The following is a 17,434-nucleotide window of genomic DNA, read 5'->3' as shown; positions in this document are numbered from 1 at the left end:
AGCCAGTCTAGGAGATGCTCTGGCTGTTGCATCGCGAAACGGCCAGCAGCTCGCGTGGGACACCCGTGCTCTTGACTATATATGGACATCATCGGTCCTGCCATCCTACATGTACGGAGCACGAAGTGTCATATTTCTAACATGTCAAGTAGAAGCCCCTCGTAGCATCCCGCCTGCATGGAGCAGTCTTACCTCAGCCCGGCAGCTTGTTCCTTGCCACATCGTGAAGAAATACAACCTCTGTCTAGCTCGCTGCGAGGGCCGAAAATAAATCTCACATGTGCACCACTTATATATATCTGTAATGAAGGAAGGGCGTACTGTCAGGTCACGTACCGTACGCTTACTTTACCACTGTTGATGTCCGAGACAAACAAAAAAAAGAATGTGAAACACCAGCAACCTCGAAGCCAGCGAAGCGTCAACAACATCATCGACTCGTCTTTTCGCTGACTTTTCTCTCGCTTCTTCGTCGTTCGCTCGTTAACCGTTGTGTTTGTTGCTCTGCTGCGTTCTATCTCTCTTCTCTCGCCGTTAGAGGCAGCTCTTGCGGCTTAATATTCGGTATTCAGGAGGTCTCCTGCTCTCGTGCCAAAAGGAGGCCGACATCCCCGTCTCTCGGCCATAGAACGAATCTTTACTCTATCCGTCGCTCGTTTGGATGTCTTCTCAGAACTAGGACTTTACGAGACCAGCGTTGCTGTCTCATAGGATATACCATTGACGCCCAAACGGACTCGCAACCATGGCGAACCGTATGTCCATCTATTCGGCCCTGTCGTCGGTTTCTCAGGACCCTCGATCAGCTGGCCAGCAGCCAGCCCAGGTTTCCACGACGACGCTGTTGAATGCGCTTCACACTGCCTACGCCTCTGCACAGGGATACCAGCTTGAGGCCGGAACCAGCTTGGTGGTCAACACATGGCTCACCACCACCACCCCAGGTCCTAACGGAGAAGTTGGCGGAACGCTGGACGCGAGTCTGGCAAGGAGAGCCTGGGAGCACGCTCGACGAAGAGCAGAAGATGGATGCATCGTTTTATGGTAATTACCCTCTCTTAAAGGCTTCTACTTTTTACGACTGGAAGGCAGGATTCATGAATACTGACTATTGACAGCTCCTCACATCAATCTTCTCCCTCCCTCTTGTTTCCCATGTTAGCATCTCTACCACTCGCTACGCCAGAAATCGCATATACCGCCATCTCTGCCATTCGCCCATTCGTCTCTCAAGTCACCCCATACAACCCCACTGCCCTCCAATATTCAGCTCTCGCAGTCTCCTATACTTTTACCTTGACCGGCCGTGTCACGGACGTCCAGCTAGCAGTGTCTAATTCTGGCATCAACACTTCTCACGGCCTATTCAACATCCCCGCTGAAGCCGGTTACCGGGCCTTTGACGTCTTTTACTACCTCATCACATCCTCATCCACGCCAGCGGAGAGGGAATTCCTAGGCATTAACGACCCTTCCACCTGTGCCCTTCTTAGTAAATCCGGCACATTCGATCCCCCATCCTACTTGCCTACAGCTGACGATGCTGCTGCTGCGGAAGACTTCCGGAGTTGCCTGAAGGCTATTGGAATCAAAGGTGCCGCTCAGAGGAACCTTCTGTCTGTCCTGGCCGCTCTGCTTAAACTCGGAAATGCAATGGGCCTGTTGGTCGATCAAGAAGAGATCGAGGATGTCTGTGAAGATGTTGGAGGTCTCTTGAACATCGACCCGCTCATCCTTCTTAAGAACTTCAACACGGACGAACGAGAGGCCTTGATGGCCGGTATCTACGATGCATTGTTGGACTGGATTATTGCAAAGGCGAACGAGGCTATTCACAACGAGATCATCTCCATCCACGAAAACGGCTCGAGTGACGGGGGACCCCGCACTGCCTTGACTGAGGAAGAAACCGCCGATACTGTCGGCCTTACCGTTGTCGAAATCCCGGACCCTGCTCTAGGAAAGGCAATTGCTCTCAGAGGCGCATTCGATGATACCACGGGTATCAACGCTGAGATAAAGGAGGATGGAATCGAGGTTATTGGCCCAGGTCATTCAGTTGTTAGTGAGATGAACGCTGCCAAAGCCGAGGTCGGAGTACACTTGGGTATGACTGATAATGCCGCTTCCCGAGAAAGGGACTACTTTAATGATAAAGTTGAGGGAGTCTTGGAGAAAATCGGCGTTGAGGTGGAACCTGGTTGTTTCTTCCGTCAAATTCTATACCCTGTTCCAGGACAAGGGGTTAGACATGGCCAGACGAAGCGTTTTGACCTAGTCAATACCCTTGGAAGCAGCAGAGTCTGGTATCACCTTTCTATTCATCCAACAGACGACCCACCAGCTGCTCTTGCTGCCCTACCCTCGGCTACCTCTGCTTGGTCTGCCGGAACCGTCTCGCGCCAACTTCGTGCTTGGAGACTCCCAGAAGTAGCAAACCGTCGAAACAAACGATTGGATTTTACGGCAGACTTCGACGTTGAGGAGTTCGTTATCAGATATTCTCCCCTCGGTTGTCAGGAAGGAAAAGATGGTGTCGAGAATTGGATTCTTGAACGAGGATGGTCAAATGGTGACGTGGTCGTCGGTAATGAGCGCATCTGGATGAGAGAAAGTGCCTGGTGGGAGGCCGAATCCATGCTCGACCTCATGCCCCAACAGGCGAACGCCAACCCGTTTAATCCAGGAATGACCAGCAATTTTGACTCAGGTTACACACCTAGCCCGCCAGGTTTGAACCCTGCAATGAACCAGAGTGGCTTCTTCACCGCCGACGGCATGAGCATCCAAGGAAGCCACGAACACCTTGTAAACAGACAGGGCCCCGGAACAATAGCTGCGACAGTAGTTACTGGCACAGGAGTCGCTCAATCAGTTGCGCCCACCATGAACAGAGTCTCTAGGAACGTTGGTGACTATGGCCTGGGAGCCAAAGGAGACGACATTAAGTACGACGACGCCTACTACGATGAAAACCTGGGTCGCTTTGTCGGCCAACTCGACCCTGAATTTGCCGACCCTAAAAGCATTGAACATGAAAGGATCACTTTCAGTCGTCGGCTGTGGATTGCATTTGTCTGGGCGATGACTTTCTGGATTCCATCCTTCGTCCTCCGCTATGTCGGACGGATGAAGCGACCGGATGTCCGCATGGCATGGAGAGAGAAAATTGTTCTCGTGTTTTTGATTATACTCTTGAACGCTATCATTGTCTTCTACATTGTCGAGTTTGGCAATCTGATTTGCCCTGGTAGGGACAAAGTATGGGACAGCACAGAAATCGGTTTCCACCAAGGTGAAGATGATACATTCGTCAGTATCCGCGGTCAGGTCTATGATATCAGCAAGTTTGCAAAAACTCCGCATACATCAGGCAGAAAATACCCAACCGACCGGGAAGCCATGCAGCCATTCGCTGGCCATAATCTTGACGCCTATTTCCCCATCCCATTGACGTTAGCCTGCCCTGGTTTTGGCATTAAGTCGAACATTGAACTCATCCCCAACAACACCGATGCCTCTTTAAACCCGATCGCTATTCACAAGTCTGGTCCCAACCAACCTGATATAACTCTTAAGCTTCACAATGAAGATTGGTATCCAAAGGTCTTCCAACCCGTGATTAAGGAATTTTACAAGGGTGACTTGGTTTGGTCCAAAAAGAATGTCACAGCCCAAGCAAGGGACCTTGACAGGAAATGGGTTATCATCAACGAAAAGGTCTACGACTTGACTGATTACTTTAACACTCTTGACAAAATGGACAGTTACCCCGCGTATGACTTCTTACCACCTGTTGTCACAGATCTATTTAAGAAGGAAGCCGGAACCGATATCACAAGTCTATGGGGCGATACCACCGAGTTCAAGAACAGCATGAATTGTTTGAACAATCAATTCTATGTTGGAAAGACCGATTTCCGTGAGACCCCACGTTGTCAAGCGAACAAGTACATCCTTTTGTCGTTTACTATCGTCCTTTGTGCTGTTATTCTCATAAAGTTCCTTGCTGCCCTGCAGCTTGGTACTAAACGTCGACCTGCGATGCAAGACAAGTTTGTTATCTGCCAGGTACCAGCGTACACCGAAGGAGAGGACCAACTCCGCAAAGCCATTGATTCTCTCACTGCGCTCCAATACGATAACAAGCGAAAGCTCATATTCGTTGTCTGTGATGGTATGATCGTTGGTGGTGGTAACGATAGGCCTACTCCCAAAATTGTACTCGATATTCTTGGTGTCGATCCCAAAATCGATCCCCCGGCTCTCCCATTCAAATCCGTCGGTGAAGGAAGTGACCAGCTTAACTACGGAAAGGTGTATTCTGGCCTGTATGAGTACGAAGGCAACGTGGTCCCCTACATCGTCGTCGTCAAAGTCGGCAAGGAATCAGAACAGTCCAAGACCAAGCCCGGAAATCGTGGAAAGCGTGACTCCCAGGTCCTTCTACTCAGGTTCCTTAACCGTGTCCACCACCGCTCCCATATGTCGCCGCTCGAGCTGGAGATATTCCATCAGATCAACAACGTCATCGGAGTGGACCCTGAACTGTATGAGTACCTTCTCATGGTTGATGCCGATACTAGCGTTAGGGAAGATTCTCTTAATCGGTTAGTTGCAAGTTGTGCAAACGACGCGAAAATTGCAGGTATCTGTGGTGAAACCAGTTTACAGAACGAGGAACGAAGTTGGTGGACTATGATTCAGGTCTACGAATACTACATTTCCCATCATTTGGCCAAATCTTTCGAATCTCTTTTCGGCAGTGTTACCTGTCTTCCTGGATGGTAAGTCTCATCTTTCCCCAAACACCACGCTTTATTTTAATATACTAATCTTTCCGAAAGTTTCTCCATGTATCGACTCCGTACCCAAGATAAAGGGCGTCCATTGATCATTTCTGAAAAGGTCATTAGCGAGTATGCTGATGTACGAGTTGACACCTTGCACCAGAAGAATCTGTTGTCCCTAGGAGAAGATCGATTCTTAACGACACTGATGACAAAACACTTCCCTCACATGTCCTACAAATTCGTGCCTGATGCGTATGCAAGCACCGCTGCTCCAGAAACGTGGCAGGTTCTCATGTCCCAGAGACGACGTTGGATCAACTCTACCATCCACAATCTCGCTGAACTTATGCTCCTGAAAGACCTGTGTGGCTTCTGTTGCTTCAGCATGAGATTCGTTGTATTCATTGACTTGTTCGGAACGCTCATCCTCCCAGCCACAACCGTCTATCTTGGATACCTTCTCTATCTCGTCGGCTCCCACAAAGGACAATTCCCATTGATTTCCATTATCTTGATTGCAGCTGTATACGGTCTTCAGGCTGTCATCTTCATCATCAAACGCCAATGGCAACATATTGGTTGGATGATCATCTACCTGATGGCGTTCCCCTTCTACAGTTTTATTCTCCCCTTGTACTCCTTCTGGAACCAAGACAACTTCACATGGGGTAACACCCGTATCGTTATTGGAGAGAAGGGTGACAGGAAAATTATTGCTGTCGAAGATGAGCACTTTGATCCTAAGAGCATCCCTCTCCAGAGATGGGACAACTACGCTCTTATCCATAACCTCCCCGGTCGCAGAGGCAATCCAAATGCACAGGAGAAGGGTAACCTCCCAGGATACAATGACGAATCGGCCGTTGAGATGGATGACATGCATTCGATGTATTCTTCCGTGAAGCCAGCATCAACGATCCTAACTGGTTTCCCGACTCAGGGGGCTCAACAAACACCCTACGTCCTTCCTCATTCTCCAAGCCCATACAGCAATCTTCCTGGAAATAGGAGCTCGCATATGTCTCACCTTACTACCTACACGGACCAACCTCAACTAGGTGGCCGAGGCTCTCAACATCTATCCGTAGGTAACTTGAGCCACTATCAAGATAACCCAGCCAATGCCAGCCGCTTGAGTGGCTTCGGTGTACCGGGCTCTGATAACAACTTTGCTCCATCCCAACGCCTGAGCATGCGAAGCCCCATGCCGCGACCCGCCAGTACCCTGGTGGACTTCAGAAATGCTCCTGGACAGGGTCCCGACGAGGCCGCTATTACTGCTGCAATTCAAGGATGTCTAGGAGAAGTAGATCTCGACACCGTCACAAAGAAACAAGGTATGATTAACAATCCTACATTTACCCGTATCAATTGCTAATATATTTATTCAGTTCGTGCCCTTGTTGAACAACGACTTCAAACGACTTTGACTGGAGAAAAGAAGGCTTTCCTCGACCGCCAGATTGATAATGAACTTGCCAATATGTGATTGCATTGAGGGAACGTCCGTGGGGTTTCTTCCCATACAACTTTTTTTATCTTTTTTTAATTCATGCTGGCTGGGAATAGCTGCAAATATTACTAACCACTTTAATACGATGATACACCATTCCATTCGCATCACATTTTCGGACCCCCAATATCGATACGCGGACCCCAGTGTTTACGAAGCCGGATGTCCATCTCCGCCGTGTCCTCGCCCAGCTTTCCCTTGGTCGTGTTTCCATATTCTCTTTCCTTCCTTCCCAATGTATATTTGTTTGTTTTATTCTTGTTTTGGGTGACGGTTTACTTTCAATCATGTAACATGGGTATTCACTCTAATCTCCTATAATCTCCTAACAACCAAGTGAAGCGTTTCTTTGTTGAGCGAAAAAAAAAACAGCAGGGAGTACATACTTTGCTGCCTACTTTATTTGAACATGAATGCGCCTGGTATTTGTTATTAGTCATTGGTTCATTGTCCCTGTCTGCATATGCAATAATAATTCCTAAGAAGTAATAAGAATATCATACCGCAGCTTTAATGCCGCCCTAGGTCGTTGCCCATCACCATTTTGTCCCCCGCCTGTGCCGATAGCTAGTTACAGCTTATCTAAGACCTCGATGCTAGTAGAAATACAAGCCGGTGCAGTTTTGAGGCTCCCTTAGAATAAATCTTTCAAGAGTTTAGGGTTGTGGACGGGCTCTATAGCACGTAAAGCGGCGGGCGAGGAAGTAGCACCTACAGTACAGCTTCGTATAAGTATAGTAGAGTCTAAATCATCCAGGGGCTGCGTGATAGAGAATTGGAGTAGTATAGGCTTATGGCAACGGTGTAAACGCTTTACTGAGAAGTATGGGATCTAGCTATGGATATTTGCGAGATCAACACATGGTAGTGGACAGTTATATTGGTTAGGATAATAGGTAGTAGGATCACCAATTGGCGAGGGATTATCCTCCTCTAAAGGTTTCGTGGCGTGAGAGCTGTCGAGGTTAATAGCAGCTTGCGCCACGGCCGCCCATAAAAGCGCGACTATGGCTGGTCTCACGATAAGCATCGTGAGGGCGCAGATGTAGAGGTGAAATAATTGAAGATAGGGAGATAACTAAAGGGGCCATATACATGTATATATATATGTGTGTATATATGTGTAGGCGTGCATCTCCTTTGGTACCTGTTCAAAGTCTTGGTATGATTGTTAGGTTGCAGGCTCATGTCTTCGATCCCAGTACCTTACCTATTGACCCTCCAACGCAGGTCCCGTAGTTTACTAGGCATTCCCCTGTAAACCCCCCCTCATTTCACCTTTCTGTAAATTCCTGCATAAAGTGGGTAGGTCGGCCACTTGTAATTTTCAGGGTCGTAGAAGACAGACTAGACAGGCCCAAGCGAGCGGAAGGATCTGAATTGCATACGTAAAACTCGAGAATACATAAATAATAGGCTGATTTATGTATCCCGTGGTCTATCGTCAATTGGCCAACCATCATACCTGTCTATACAATCGGGGAACTTGTCTTCCAACTCCGCCAGCACTGACGCTAGGCACTTCCGCTTGTTGTAAAATTCCATATTGGGCCAGCCATGCTTTCAATAAATCTCCTGTACCATCGGAATAACCTCTTCTAACTTAGCCGAATAGATCTCAAGTACAATGCGTGTATTAAGTGGAACGAAGGATAGCTTGCGAAACTCATGTTTAAGAACCTCGAAGAAGTCTGTGATTGCCCAGCAACCGCCACTCGCACGCCAGTCCGCTTCGTTCTCGGGTGCATAGTTGTATAGATTGTCTAGAACTCCCTCCCGATAAGGGTCCACCATTATATCCCCATGGCATTTGGGGAAGAATATGACGCCGAGCTTAGTATCAAGGAGGACTGCACTAGTATCCCGCCCGCCACTCGTGAGGCCGACAACGTGAGGTGGTACCCTCTCTGCATCCATGCATGCTTGGGATGTGTCCCTAACGCCTTCAGCCTTTAATCGGCCAGCCTTGATCTGAGCGCAGTTATGTGCCCAATTAGCACAGAAGAGGAATGGGATGGGCTCGCTCTCCGACCCAAATGTTGTAGGACGAGCCAGATAAGGCAAATGGCGGAGTAGAGAAGCAACTGTCTTATCCTTGCCGATGGCCAGCATGGCTTCATCGGTGATTGATGGCCAGCCTCCCTCTGGTGGCTCGAGAACAAGGTTTTCGTCGAGATACATCATGGCTAGAAACTGGTAGTAGTCACGAACTGCAGCAATGCAGTCCTGGCGCGAGTATTTGATCTCGCGTAGTATAGTCATGGTATCGTCCGCAGTGAAAAGTTGAAGCGGTTGAAGTTGTTGACGTCGATGTTGGAGAATAAATAGTTACGTACATAGCGGCTAACTATTTCACGTAAAGAGTCCCTTGGCGCTTGGCGCGTAAACACGTCAAATAAGTAACTCTATTAAAAAGTAGCATACGGAGTCATTGCTGTGCATTCCTTGCTGCCTACTCCATAGGAATGCATGATAATAGCTCAAACCCCTGTATTTCTCGTATCGCAATTTAGCCGTTTTATAACTATGTTTGATTTACCATATACCCTGCATGCATCCATCATCATTTGGTTTCCTTATCTCCTGGTGTTCGCTGTTTTTTGTGCTGTCGAGTGTCACTAGTGTATATAGACCCTCTTTTATCCTACACCAAATAAAACAGCCACCTATCTAAGAATACTATATACATACATAGTTATATACCATCTCGTTCCTCGACTTTGGAAAACACAATGAAGATATCGAGCCTTCTGCTAGTGGCGGCCTCCGCTGTAGCTGCCACCAAGGTATTCGACGAAATTACTACAATCCTGCCCAGCGACCGACCGACCGTCACTATCGATCCCTGGCAGTGTGTGACGCACAATCTCACTAAGTTCTTCGAGGTACCTACACCGACCGGTGCGCTGTTGGCGGCTATCTCTTCGCACGGTAGCGAACTGATTAAGGATTGCGTCTTGACCATCAAATCTACGGAGAGGTGCCTTTTTCCTGAGTCCTCCGACTGGTGTCGCCTTAGTACGGCTGCGCCCAAGTCTCTACTGCCTGCTCTGTCCTCCTATGGCAGCGTGGCCTCCGTATGGTGGTCATCACACAGCTCTGCGGCCTTCTCCCTCGCTGAGGTGTGCCCGGTCGCCTGGTATGACGCCATGCTTTCGATTCCAGGGGGCTGGGTTTGGCTGAACGAGACCAGAATTTATGCCGGATGCTACGCCGAATCGCAAGCCACCGCCGGCTCTGGCCATATGGGGAGACAGACTGCAACTCCGCGCCTGGGAGTCACCGACATGATGCCACCAATGACAACGGCTACACCAAACAACGTCGCGGACCGGGATATCTCTGCTAGTTCATGGATCATGGCTGGAGCTAGGATAGCTGCCTCCTTGGTGACATCGCTCTTGTAGAAGAGATAGAATTGCATCACGCATGGAAGATTAGGACACAGACATCCTGCCGAGACCTCGGCATGCCCTATAAACTAAACGTATAAAGTACTAGTAATAACCTCGTTTGTACTGAGTGGTAACCAAAAGCTATAATCTCGCACCTACTATAAATACACCTATCCCCTATACTTTTTAATGCACGGTATTGCCCATCTATCTATTCAATAAACCACAAAATATCGTGCCTATCAAGTTCCTAAAAAAATCCCTGGACTAGTTTATTTTCTATACCTGCTCAAGGCACCTCCCCTTATTAGTCTAATACACAATATTAGCTAGCGGCTTAAAATACCGATCCGATTACAAGTGAGCTAGCCCATGCATTGATTTATTGATGGCGTCTCTAAGTTGGTATAACTTCAATTAGTTTAAAGGAATGCTTAAAAACCAAGTGTCATAGCCTCGCGGTTGGTTTATCTATAAAGTATGGCTTTTACAATGGCCCGGATAAATCACATAGATCTTATCCCTTATAACCTGCCTCGACCACCCGCCGCTTCCCCTTAGGTCTCTACTATAAGCCCCGCGGTGTACTTTATTTACTAAATTTTCCTCAGCGTCTATGGGCAGAATGCACCTACACTTCTCCTTTAGAGAGCCCGACCTTCCACACAAGTTGCATCTACCTCCGGGGTGTGATTTCCAGGCACCGCACACCTTGGCCATCGCTAACATCTCCACGGACGCCTTTACCCCTTTCTCCGACCCCCAGGACATGCACTAGCCTTACTTTTACGGCCCAAATACTTGCTTCCCAGACGCCAGTTTCCCCCAGCAGTATCTACAGGAAACGAGCGCCGATTTTATGGCCAAAAGGACCGATGACCAGGACACACACCTAGCCACCAGCCAACCCGGGGGCATGGCTTCAGACACAGGCTCCACCCTTGCCGGGTTGGAGCCCAGCATGAACGATGGCCACAACGTGGATCTATCCGCCAGCCAATCCGAGGGCGCGACCTCGGATGCTGGCATCTACAGCTGTACCTACCACAGCTGCACCCGCCGCTTCGAAAGGCGTGCCTGCATGATGAAACACCGCAGAACCCACCAAGTTATTCCTAGCCAAGGTCTCAGCGTACGCAACTCGCGAGCCGGCCCTCACCGATGTGACCGCACGAACCCGTCGACGGGTAGGCCCTGTAGTACAGAATTCTCCCGGCCGTATGACCTCACCCGCCACGAGGACACAATACACAATGTCAGCAAGCAGAAGACCAGCTGCCACGAGTGTGAGGAGGCGAAGACCTTTTCGCGTGCTGATGCCCTTAAAAGGCACATGCGCGTCGTCCATCCTAATGTCACCTGGCCGGGCAAGCGGAAGCTCAGTGGCCGTGAATATTGATCTACTATTAGTGGACTATAGGCCAGAATCACTGAAACGGAATCTATCTTGAGGCTGGGAGGGTGACTCGCGGGTTATTTGGTTGGGGGAGTTGGTTGAGCAAAGCAAAAGGGGATACCTGCCTGCTTTTATCCGCAAACGACGGAAGAGAATAAAATCCCAAGGCCCCAGGCAGATGCGGTAATAAGGGACCCAGCTGATTCAACCAAGAAATTTGATGGCACAGATATCATGCGCCCTCATGGACTCGGAGCCGGGGCACCCCTTGCTCGACTTTCCTTCTGCCTGAATGTAACATTCGACACGGTGTTGGCTGGGCAAGCTGATCCTAACTGCGCCCGCGGAGTTGCCAGGTTGCGATCTTCAGTCCTAGCCCGGCTCCCCTTCATGAACCTAGTACATGTGCAGGTTGGCTCTCACGGCATCTGAAAAATTCGCCATTCAGGTAACGATCCCGGTTGCTGATGGCATAATGGCTTACCAGTAGCTCCGGCTTGATGCATAAATAGCCCCAGCCGGCGAGAAATAAGGAGGTCAAAATTTTCGAGAGGGATGATCAGATTCGGCCGACTGCGCTGCCGGAGCATAGAATGTGATTCCTGATCTCCAGGAAGCACTGCGTAATGCACTCGATGTCTCATAATTTCGTCTCCGGAGGCCGCGGGCGGGAGGATCTCGAATCCTACAGGTCTTCTCCCCATCTGCGGCCAACACAAGGCGGATTCTAGCTACAGGGAGACAAAGCCGGCGGCCTGGCAAGTCTCGGTTTCGTAATCAACCTGCGACTGCGGCAATTTTACTATTTATCAACAGTAGACGATCAGGATGCTGCGGTCAGTAATCACACCTAGAAATGTAATATTGCCAGGACTCCGTGCAGCTATAGCCCCCTTTAATTGCTTCCCTCTCTATTTTCCTATGCGCCCAAAGCTGAGATTTCCCTATCCGCGGGAAATAAATTGATTATAGGCCCAGGCGTAGCTATCAATAGCTTGACAGATAGCGCCGTTTGCCATGTAGGTAAGACGGTATATAGCTCAGCCGTAAGGGTAAGGGGACGCAGGGTGAAAAGGGGCGAGGCGTGCGGTCCATCCAGTAGCATGAGCCTGGCGTGTCACCGAGCAGACCCCGAAAGGGTGAGCCCAGGGAGTGCGGTGGAACTCGTAGAATATGGAGGTCGAAATAGGGAGGTCATGGCGGCAGGCGTGGAGGCCGCTTGCGAGTAGAAGGTGCTCGTTCGCTCAGTGGCGACACGTAGTGGTACAGGCCGTAAATAGAGGCAGGGAAAGAGTAGACACAGGGTAGGCAAAGGAGCAGACGGCTGGGAGGGAGCCGTCGAGGAAGAGACGGCGGCACCGCCGAGGGAGAAACGCGATAGAAAGGGAGGAGTATAGGCAATAGAGGTGTGGTTAAAATAACCGAAGCGAGTGTAAAACGCAAGACTAGAGAGGTAGCGAAGGGCAGGTGAGGGCAGCCGATGGCGAAGGCGCGAGCGTCTGCAAGTGTTCTAGGGAATTCGCGTGCATTCACCTGAATATAGTGTGTAGGCGGATGGGTATCTGGAGGGCCGGATGTGGCCTGAGGGAAGAGGATGTTAAAACGGCGGGAGGTGGTGGCCCTTTTATAAGACTTGGTGGTCGAGGTGGGTCCGCTAACGTATCTCACCACTCGGTGACCGCCACCACTCGATGACCACCCATCAAAATAAACACCGATATCACCACCGCCCCTACATGTATTAATATATCCACAACAACGCGAATAACAAATTAAATTAGATATTAAATAACGATAGTAGAGCTCTAGTTTACATATTAATTAGTTAGATTAGGAAAACAAACGAGTGTTGGGCTTGATAGTTCGGCCAGAACGTGTTTCTCTGCCATGGGATAAGAAATTGGGTAATGAAGGGACAGGATCGATTAGAGCCACCTTTATGGGTGACTTCTTCTTCTTTCCTAATTTAGAAGGTGAGATAGGGCTCGGGGCGTTGATTTAGGCCTTTTTAGCCTTCTTAGCCATTTGCTGGGCTTCCTGTTCACCGGCCTTACGCTTCCTTTCTAGCGCTACTTGCTCGCGCTGAGCAGCTGCCTCTATTTGGGCCTTCTCACGGGCCTCCTTCCGTTCCTGCTGCTCTTTAAGCCTTTGGGCCTTCTTCTCTGCAGCCTCTTGAGCCTTTGTATCGCGATATATTAATCGCTGAAGCTTTAACTCTTTGGCCTAAGCTATCTGGGCCTGTTTTTCTTACTCGATATCTAGAGCTCTCTTCCTTGCTGCATTAACTTTGGAAGGAGAGAAGAACTGGGCCTGGCCGGCTTTCTCTTTATCAAAAAGGCCCAATCCTTTGCCTCTCTTCCTTCGTTGCTTCTCAATAATTAAAGCACCGCTAAGAGCTTGATTTTTATGCCGTAAAATATCATTATTAAAGACAAGTTGCTCACTAGCTCGAATTATCTTTTAGATATAGTCTCTTTCTGCAAGAGACTGGCGGAGATACACCTTTTTGGTTATCTGGCGGAGGCCTCATATTGTAATAGGAGTAGAAGGCTCTGCAGCTACATTTACTAGAGTAATTGGCCGTTCTTACTAGAAATATCGCAGCTGTCTCTGTGGCTCAAGAGGATAGATACCCGTTGCTCTAAAGCCAGACTTAATATTCTCCTCTGTAAGAGCTTTACACCATGTAGTATAAAAGAGCTTCCAAAAGTCTCTCTTCCTAATTGAGAGATATCCAAGGCCTCCCTATATTAGGTTATTAACTTCTTGGGAATATGCACTAGCTAGTAGCCCAAATATCCTAATATCTAACGGCTGGAGATAGTGAGTTGAATAGGGAGGAAGGATAGTAAAAAGGGTATAGTTTTAATTAGCGTAGTTAATAAATCGCATATTAATATGAGAAGAGTGCCTATTAAGGGTAAGGAGCCTCCTTGCCCTACTAGCCTTTATCTTTATATATTATCAAAGACTTTCTCTAACCACTCTAGGCCGTAATTATTAGAGCTCCAACCGTTTAGTGATGCTATAAAATATATAGTTTATTCCTCCGGGGAGTAGTTATCTAACCAGGTGTCTTATAGATCTCCTTCTCCCTTATAAATAAGTGTAGGAGGAATCCTTTCCCCATCTGCAGAGATAGCAGCAAGTAGAGAGATAAATTCCCTATTTCTATCATAAACGGTAGTTATCCTCTTATTCTTTAGCAAATGGATAGGGACTACGCGTTTTACTGCATGTCCAAGCCCAATTAGGAAGCCTTTCTCATCAAAGTTATAGATATTACTAGGAGTAATATTATATTTATCAACCACCTTCCCTAGCTAAAGAAGAGGGTATTAGTAACGAGATATCTAATAAATAATAAATATTTAAACACTTGCAAGATCGTAGAAATGCTCAAAATGGGCAGAGTTATCCGCAACATGCCTATATTGATCGATCGTTCGAAGATATCTTGATGTTATCCGGGCCTGATGCCTCTTGCAAAATCGAGATACCCAATTAATGCCAACTGGCTGTTTGGTGAGCTCTAGAACGAGATTTGCGATGATTTGAGGTGTAGGAGATAGGCCTCTATTCGATAAACGTTCGATATACTATAAAAGGACTTCCTCTTGAGTATCTATTAACTTTTTGCAATAAGTTAAGGTAGCTTCCTTATTAGACACTGTTTTGCCTGAATATCGACGCGCAAGAGTCCTCTGATCGATTTTCCACTTTCTTGTTTGTGCGTAATTAGGGACGTCCTGCGATTTTAAATCTTTAATCGCACAAGCAATTGCTTCTTCATTAGGCATGTTGTGGGTGGTTAAAGATAGGTGGTTGTCGAGATGAAGATTTTTGTTGGGGTGGTCATCGAGTGGTGGCGGTCATCGAGTGGTGAGATACGTTACAGGCGGCGGCACGCACCACTTCCGCAATAGGAAAGGCCACTTCCAGCCTGGGAAACCCCTAAAGGTGTATAACTCATCAGATATTAACTGTATAGCATTTCCTTTACCAGCACCCAATGGATGTAGTGTAGCTTTTATTGCCTATATAACCCGAATAAATCTTGTTCCCCTCCCTGTAGTTTGATCCTTCATCCTCGGCTTTATAGCGGAAATCCCCGCTGTCAAACATTCGCCCTGCATATTACTCTGGGTCCGGGAAATCGCCCACTTGAGCGCGGGATGTACGAGATGTCTTACCAAACTCGGCTATATAAATAAGCCTCTCAGGTTCTAACGGTTTTTACCAGCTGGCATTTTCCTAATTGTTCCAATTAACCATATCGCTTCGAGTACCATTCACACACAAGGCCTCGGCTACTTTGGCGCTACTAGTGCGCGAAATAAGCATGTAGGTTAATAATAAAGCTCCTGCAGACATTGCCATGAGGTTTTACTGACGGATCGGCCTTTAATATAGGGCATACACAACATCGTATGCACTGCTTGAAGCTCTCTGGGATGTAAGTCGACCAGTCTACCCAATGATGAAAACAATGCCATATCTGACACTGACTTCGGCTAGGCTGGAGTTCGATATGTTTTTGCAAACCTTGGATCCGACCACCCTGCAGTATTGGAGGCAGTGATCAAAGGACAGAGGGAGCGGAAAGACCGATTCCCGAAGATCATAACATGTCCCCATGAGGTGCGCTTTTCTATGGGAATACCGCTATCCTTCATGATAAGAAGATGGCCACTAATTTGTTAGATGGTTGCGCTGTCAATGGCCGATGGATATGCCCGTGTCAGCGGAACTCCCCAGTGTGTGCTAATCCATGTTGACGTGGGCACTCAGGCCCTTGGACCTGCGGTTCATAACGCTTCGTGTGGCCGTACACCTGTCTTCATATTTGCCGGATTGTCTCCGTTTACCCAGGAAGGCGAGCTTCGAGGATCTAGATCGGAGTTCATCCACTGGCTTCAAGATGTACCGGATCAAAAGCAGATTGTGGCCCAGTATTGTCGTTATACAGGAGAATTAAAGACTGGGAAGAATGTCAAACAAATGGTTAATAGGGCACTGCAATTTGCTACTAGTGCGCCAAAGGGTCCAGTGTACATGGTCGCCGGAAGGGAGATACTGGAAGAAGAAATCGAACCATATGCCCTTGACCAAAGACAATGGTGTTCAATCATGGCCTCTGCTTTGCCGCAGGATGCTGTCGAGGATATCTCAAGGCATTTGGTGATGGCAAAGAATCCACTTGTGATAGTAGGATACACTGGCCGACAGGAAAAAGGGGTCATTGAGCTGTTAAAGCTAGCAGAATTGATACCTGGACTCCGCGTGCTTGACACCGCTCTGTCTGATATGTGTTTCCCAGCCGACCATCTAGCCTTTGTGGGAGTGAAGAACGGTAGTGAGGCCATTGCTGCAGCAGATTTCATTTTGGTAGCCGACTGTGATGTCCCTTGGATACCCACGCTATGCAAACCGTCGCCATCTGCCACCATATTCCATATTGATATTGACCCCCTGAAGCAACAGATGCCCGTTTTTTACATTCATTCGCAGGCAACGTATCGAGCGGATTCGGCAATTTCTTTCAGCCAGTTGAACCAGTGCATCTCAAACAAAACAGATCTTACACAGACTCTAAAAAGCCCGGAATATCTGTCTCGACGCACTTTGTTGGAAAGCATTCACAAGAATAGGATGCAGACCCTTGCGGAACAAGCAGCCACACCACCAGGAGCTGATGCACCCTTGAACATACCGTACCTTATTTCACAAATTCGTCAGGCTTGCCCAAAGGACACGATATGGTGCATTGAGGCCGTTTCCAACTCTGGGATAGTCTCTGAGCACATCCGAGCGAACTTACCTGGCTCTTGGATAAACAGCGGCGGCGGCGGACTAGGATGGTCTGGCGGTGCTGCGTTGGGTATCAAACTAGCCACCGATGATGAGAATGATGGTAAATGTAAAGGGAGATTCGTCTGTCAAATTGTTGGAGATGGCACGTATTTATTTAGCGTTCCAAGTTCTGTTTATTGGATTGCTCGTCGATATCAAATACCCGTGTTAACCATTGTGTTGAACAACAGAGGCTGGAACGCGCCACGCAGCAGTCTTTTGCTCGTTCATCCTGACGGTGAAGGGTCTCGACTGTCTAACGAGGAGCTAAATATATCCTTTTCGCCTACCCCGGATTATGCTGGAATTGCGAAAGCTGCTGCAGGAGGCCAGCTGTGGGCCAATAGGGCTGGAAGTGTAGAAGAACTGGCAATGAGGTTGCCTGAGGCTATCGAAGCTGTGATGAATGGTACAGGGGCATTGCTAGAGGCGCAACTAAATGGTAGAGATGGGACGTTTGTCGAAAATCAGTCCTAGTTATCAA

At 48.3% G+C, this 17,434-nt stretch overlaps 5 protein-coding genes across 5 annotated transcripts; 4 read left to right on the top strand and 1 right to left on the bottom strand.

The window, feature by feature from the left end:
- Positions 1-745: 745 nt before the first annotated feature.
- GIQ15_02308 (chitin synthase) lies at positions 746-6,282 on the top strand (the record flags this gene model as incomplete). The annotated part of the gene is made up of 4 exons (XM_033549725.1): positions 746-1,044; positions 1,119-4,787; positions 4,848-6,130; positions 6,185-6,282. The coding sequence occupies 4 exons, from the start codon at positions 746-748 to the stop codon at positions 6,280-6,282; spliced, it is 5,349 nt and encodes a 1,782-aa protein (XP_033406886.1).
- A 1,587-nt stretch (positions 6,283-7,869) lies between these two features.
- GIQ15_02307 (uncharacterized protein) lies at positions 7,870-8,568 on the bottom strand (the record flags this gene model as incomplete). The annotated part of the gene is made up of 1 exon (XM_033549724.1): positions 7,870-8,568. One exon carries the CDS (start codon positions 8,566-8,568, stop codon positions 7,870-7,872), a length of 699 nt encoding a protein of 232 aa, XP_033406885.1.
- A 470-nt stretch (positions 8,569-9,038) lies between these two features.
- GIQ15_02306 (uncharacterized protein) lies at positions 9,039-9,713 on the top strand (the record flags this gene model as incomplete). The annotated part of the gene is made up of 1 exon (XM_033549723.1): positions 9,039-9,713. The coding sequence occupies one exon, from the start codon at positions 9,039-9,041 to the stop codon at positions 9,711-9,713; it is 675 nt and encodes a 224-aa protein (XP_033406884.1).
- Positions 9,714-10,560: 847 nt separating this feature from the next.
- Positions 10,561-11,100, top strand: GIQ15_02305 (C2H2 transcription factor (Rpn4); the record flags this gene model as incomplete). Its single annotated transcript, XM_033549722.1, has 1 exon — positions 10,561-11,100. One exon carries the CDS (start codon positions 10,561-10,563, stop codon positions 11,098-11,100), a length of 540 nt encoding a protein of 179 aa, XP_033406883.1.
- Positions 11,101-15,816: 4,716 nt separating this feature from the next.
- Positions 15,817-17,427, top strand: GIQ15_02304 (uncharacterized protein; the record flags this gene model as incomplete). Its single annotated transcript, XM_033549721.1, has 1 exon — positions 15,817-17,427. The coding sequence occupies one exon, from the start codon at positions 15,817-15,819 to the stop codon at positions 17,425-17,427; it is 1,611 nt and encodes a 536-aa protein (XP_033406882.1).
- Between the last annotated feature and the right edge of the window lie 7 nt (positions 17,428-17,434).

This window comes from Arthroderma uncinatum (assembly GCF_011692745.1).
Source record: "Arthroderma uncinatum strain CBS 119779 chromosome Unknown scaffold2, whole genome shotgun sequence".
Lineage (NCBI taxonomy): Eukaryota > Fungi > Ascomycota > Eurotiomycetes > Onygenales > Arthrodermataceae > Arthroderma > Arthroderma uncinatum.
The sequence above is the reverse complement of the archived record's forward strand: the minus strand, read 5'-3'. Positions and strand labels throughout refer to the sequence as shown.